The 5,144-nt window shown below is 39.9% G+C and overlaps 1 protein-coding gene across 1 annotated transcript in view; it reads right to left on the bottom strand.

Annotated features, from left to right (window-relative positions):
- Positions 1 to 201: 201 nt before the first annotated feature.
- ACER2 (alkaline ceramidase 2) overlaps positions 202 to 5,144 on the bottom strand; it is a 212,621-nt gene continuing 207,678 nt past the window's right edge. The window contains exon 6 of the mRNA XM_044067198.1: positions 202 to 1,857. Within this exon, the coding sequence (XP_043923133.1) occupies positions 1,671 to 1,857 (187 nt within the window). The 3' untranslated portion in view covers positions 202 to 1,670. The remainder of the gene's footprint in view (positions 1,858 to 5,144) is intronic.

The raw sequence follows: 5,144 nt of genomic DNA, 5'->3' as shown, positions 1-5,144 counted from the left end.
TATCATCTCTTGGTCACTGACATTATGTGACAGACTTGAGTTACCAGGATTGAAGATACACAGGAAGAACCGATGTAGGAGTTCTATCACTTCTTACCAAACTGCCTGCCTCACTGAATGTTTCAAACTAAAACAGGAAACTATCAAATTATCACTGTGGAATTTTAGCATATGCACATAAATGTCAGTATTTTCATCAGATATGAAACAACAGTTCTAAAGTTTAATTAACAGCACAGAGTGTCTGTCACATGTTAATACATTTCTGAACAGCAAACGTACATTGTCACCTTCACTTTTCTCAGTATTACAGCACTATAACTTATAAAAGCATCAGAAGACTAGAAACATAGCAGCATAACAGAAACACAGTTAATAAAGCAGGCACTTCATTAAGAATTTTGCACATCAGCCCTATTTAGTTAACTAAAAAATACAAATTACAACACAAAAGGGAAAGTTTTTGCAGAGGTGAAAGCCCCACCCCCACACATACAAACAGACCTTGTGGAGGCTGTGCTCTGAGATTGTGCTAACTCAAAACTGAGTGTAAAACCTGCTTCTTGTGTGTCTAAACAGATGTTTGCCTTTCTTTAATTTAACACATCAGCGGGGCCGGCCTTTGGTCAAATGGTGCCCTAGGCAAAAGATCTTCACAGCACCCCCTAACACCACCCTGTGTCCCCATCCCGGTCTACCTACACCATCCAGATTCATGGAAAAGTGACCTTGCTAGAGCAGTGCCCTAGGCAGCTGCATAGTTGGCCTATGCCTAAGGCCAGCTATGCACATTAGAATTAGAATACATATATTAAATTAACCGGGGGATAAAAGGGCTTGTCACCCTAAAAATACACTGCTATTATACTTTGACTTTCTTGCTAAGTACTGTAAGTATGTACAATATTCTGTTAAGTATTGTAAGTATGTATAACATTCTGTGTATTTATCCCATTCGAACTCCCTAATTTACATATCAACTTGTTTTCAGTTAACTTTTTCAACACAATATATTTGGCAAATGTAAATGTTATTTGTGGTTTGTTAGAAAGCAGCAGAACCATATATGAATCGCAATACATGTCAATGGGGTAGGTGACTGTGCTTAGGGACTATTATTTTGTCAGTGTCATGCACCATCTATTAAAACGAATCCAGACTTTCTAAAGAAGAAACCAAATAAAAATATCTTTAATCTATAAGAAAGTAGTTGTGCTTCTGTGACTTGCATTTTTAGAGTTTCAGGATTCAGCCATGAATAGCAAACAAAGCAGCATAAAATCAGTTTTGTATAGAAACAAAAACAGCCTAAATTCCATAATGAAAAAATGTGTAAGAAAGACAAATATATAGAAAATACAAAATGCCACTGTATCTGGGATATTACACATCCCATATTAAAGTTCTTCAGTGTCAGACGAAGAATAACTACAGCCATGCAGTGTTTCTTCTTACACATGCACTTCTGTACAGTAAGGTTTTCACAAATCACACTGTGAGGGTTGTGCATTCATTTGCATTGATATCTGAGTCCAGTATCTTTAAAGGTGCGTGTAGATCCACTTGGGTAGCAGCTATGAACCAGTAGTATGGATGAACTGTTAAATACTTTAGGTTTATTAAAATACTTCACAGCTTCTATACTCTGCATTTCCACTTTGATTCTTTATTTATGTGATTTTTACCGATGATTTCTTCTGAACACACAGGAGAGTGACGTAGGGGATACCAATGAAAGCCCATTTCTCATTAGGCCAGAAACGTATGACAGGCCCTAGTTCCGGAATTTCCGATGCAGCATCAAAGTAGGCAAAGCAGACACACCCCAGGTAGGCAGCAAGACAGATCAAGAGATGCCTGGGTAATGAGAGAAGAAATGTTATGTCATTGTAAACAACACTCTAAAAACAAATTCCTCAAAATGTGCAAAGATGTGGATGCTAAAAGTTAATATTCTGTCAGTCCAACATTGTGTAGCTACACCTATCAATGGAAGAGATCTTAAGCCACAAAGAATTAAAACTTACAGCTCAATAAAATGATTATGAAATGACTAGATTTATTTTCTCTTACTTTGCAAGTGCAGGGATAAACAGCCAGATTTGTGTTGGTCCCTGAATACATAAAATTATTTATAAACTAATTATGGGCCACATTCCAAAACAGCTACTCTCAGTGCGCTTATTTCACTGTAAAACGACAGAGTAAGACACTTGCATTGAGATCAAATCTTTTGGAGTCGGGCCACAATCTATTTCTCAGCATTTTTACATAGCGTCATTAGATAAAACACAGAAACCTAAAGACAAAAGCTGGCTTAGTCTAACACTGAACTAATTATGTCCAATAATGCAGACAGAACAAAGGGCAATTTTAAGAAGTGAGTCTCTGACGTTACTACAGAGAATACCATCTCACTACCACTAACACCCATTCTTGGTTATACATCAGCATAACAGTTAAAACAACCTATAATACACAATCAGTTGCTCGGATGACTAATACAATATGCTTTGATTCATAGTGAACACATCAAGTCAAGTCACATCTTTTGCATGAGGCGGTGTAGCTATAATATTTAAACAGCATCTAAACATCCAGATCTTAAAATCATCAGCTCCACCAATAGGCAATGAAGAAATAATATATACCAACCTCAAAATAAACCAAAATAAAACCATCAACATAATTGGATGCTACTTCCCACCTGGCCAAAACATCCCTCCACTAAAAAACCTCCTCAGCTGGTCTACCCACCATCTCCCCCAAGAAACTATCATTTTAGGTGATTTCAATATTGACTGGCAATCCTGTTCTGGCAACCATTCAACCCATCATGTAAACCTTCATGGCTTCACCCAACTAGTCCAGTCGCCAACCAGGATAAATAAAAACTCCGGCAAGCACACTACCCTGGATTGGATATTAGTCAATAAGAGCCCCCAGTCAAATATAACAGGCTGCTTATCAGATAGCCTCAGTTATCACTCCCCAACATTCCTACTCAAAAAATACCTATATCAGGCTAAACCCATCATCTACCGTCAAATACGTAAAAAAGCTAAATTTTAACCCACTCACATTTATCTCATCCCTCAAAGAATGTAACTGGCATCCTCTAAAGTACCTCAGTCTTGATGACGCATTTGAATTTTTTAATACTACCTTCCTAAGCATCCTTAATTACCATGCCCCCATAAGACTTTCCAGAACCAAAGCACAGCCCTCCCCATGGCTACAGAAAACCACTAAGTCAGTCAGAAATGAAAAACAGGGATAAAGCCTGGGAGCACTGGCGCAAAACTAAAACCCCCTCAACTAGACAGAAATTCCTAGAACTACACAATAGAGTCAAAAAGCTAATAAAACAGGACAAATTCCAATACTACCAGTCTGCCCTAGACTCCTCACAACACAGCCCCAAACAATTCTGGTCCTCCATAAACTCCATCCTCCACCCAGGTAAAGTCAGTACCCCTCCTCCTAACATCGCTCACTCCTCAGAAAATATTGCTACCTCATTCAACACACACTTCACCCAAACCATACTATCACTAGCTAAACAACACAACCCCCCTCCCCTCCAACCCACACCTTCAACTAGTAATCTCCTCACTGCCTTCTCTTTTTCTCCTGTACCTACCTCCAACATAAAAAACTCTTAACTAAACTTAAACCCACCAAATTAGCAGCAGACAACCTCCCAAGTGAATACCTACAAATTGCAGCTGATGCTCTGGCCTACCCAGTATCCATCTTGATTAACCGATCTCTGTCAGAAAGTTACGTTCCCACACTGTGGAAAGTATCACATATAATTCCCCTCCACAAAGGCGAACCCTCCACAGAACTAACCAATTACCGCCCCATAGCTATTTTCTCTCCACTCTCTAAAATACTAGAGAGATGCATACACTCTCAGGTCTCAGACTACCTCCTTGCTAACAACCTCCTTTCCAGTACTCAGCATGGTTTCCGACCAAGCCATAGCACCATCACTGCCTTACTCTCCTTTACTAACACTATCCTTCAGCATAAAAACAATGGCTATCTCTCCTCTGCTACTTTTCTAGACCTATCTAAAGCATTTGACATGGTCCCACACAAACAACTTATCCTGTCCTCAATAACCTATCCTTCTCTCAATCAGTCACCAGCTGGTTGCAGAGTTACCTGTCTGACAGCTAACAATCCATTGTATGGCAGAATGACATATCTCCCCAACTACCTGTCTCCATAGGGGTTCCCCAAGGATCCATCCTTGGACCCCTACTCTTCTCTGTTTACACCAATAATCTAGCCTCTGCCACCAAACATGACACACTCATACAATACGCAGATGACTCAACCATCATCTGCTCAGCCCAGTCCCTACCCAAACTGCAAAAAGTCACACAGGAAGCCTTTTCCTCTGTTGAAAGTTGGTTATCCGATGCCCAATTAATACTCAACCCAGACAAAACTAAACTACTCATCTTCCAACCCACCAAACATACTCAAAACAACTCTCACTTTAACATCACAGCAAAAGACAACACCACTATATACCCAACTGAACACACCAAATTGCTAGGAGTGGAAATAGACAATAAACTAAAATTTGACATTCACGTATCCATGACCATAAAAAAAGTCCACAAAAAACTAGGAGCGTTATACAGAAATAAGCAACTTCTCACCAAAGCAGCAAAGATTTCAATAGCAAATTCCCACCTTATCTCCACCCTACTTTATGCCTCTGCAATATATACCAACCTAAGGCAATGCTATCTAAACAAGCTAGAGACCTGCTACAACAAAATTGCCAAATTCGCCACAGGGACATCCTACCGTAGTCACCACTGTCTCTCACTTGCTGAACTGGGCTGGCTTGAACTCCCTCACCTCCTTCAGTGGTATCAACTCTCACTCGCCCACAAACTAGTAAACCATCCACTAAATGTCCCATCCCTCCAGAATCTACTCCAACCCTATCGCACCACCAGACCACTAAGATCCAGCAACAAAAATCACTTGCAGATCACTAAAGCCAATAACTCTGCTGGTGAAGCACTATTCTCTTGCACCATAGCCAAATTATGGAACTCCCTTCCACCCACAATTACCTCCGTACTATCATGCACCCACTTCAAAACTTTACCAAA

Source organism: Protopterus annectens, chromosome 3.part1, assembly GCF_019279795.1.
Source record: "Protopterus annectens isolate FY-2018-M chromosome 3.part1, PAN1.0, whole genome shotgun sequence".
Classification (NCBI taxonomy): domain Eukaryota; kingdom Metazoa; phylum Chordata; order Ceratodontiformes; family Protopteridae; genus Protopterus; species Protopterus annectens.
Note: the sequence above shows the minus strand (reverse complement) of the source record. Positions and strands in the feature narration are given on the sequence as shown.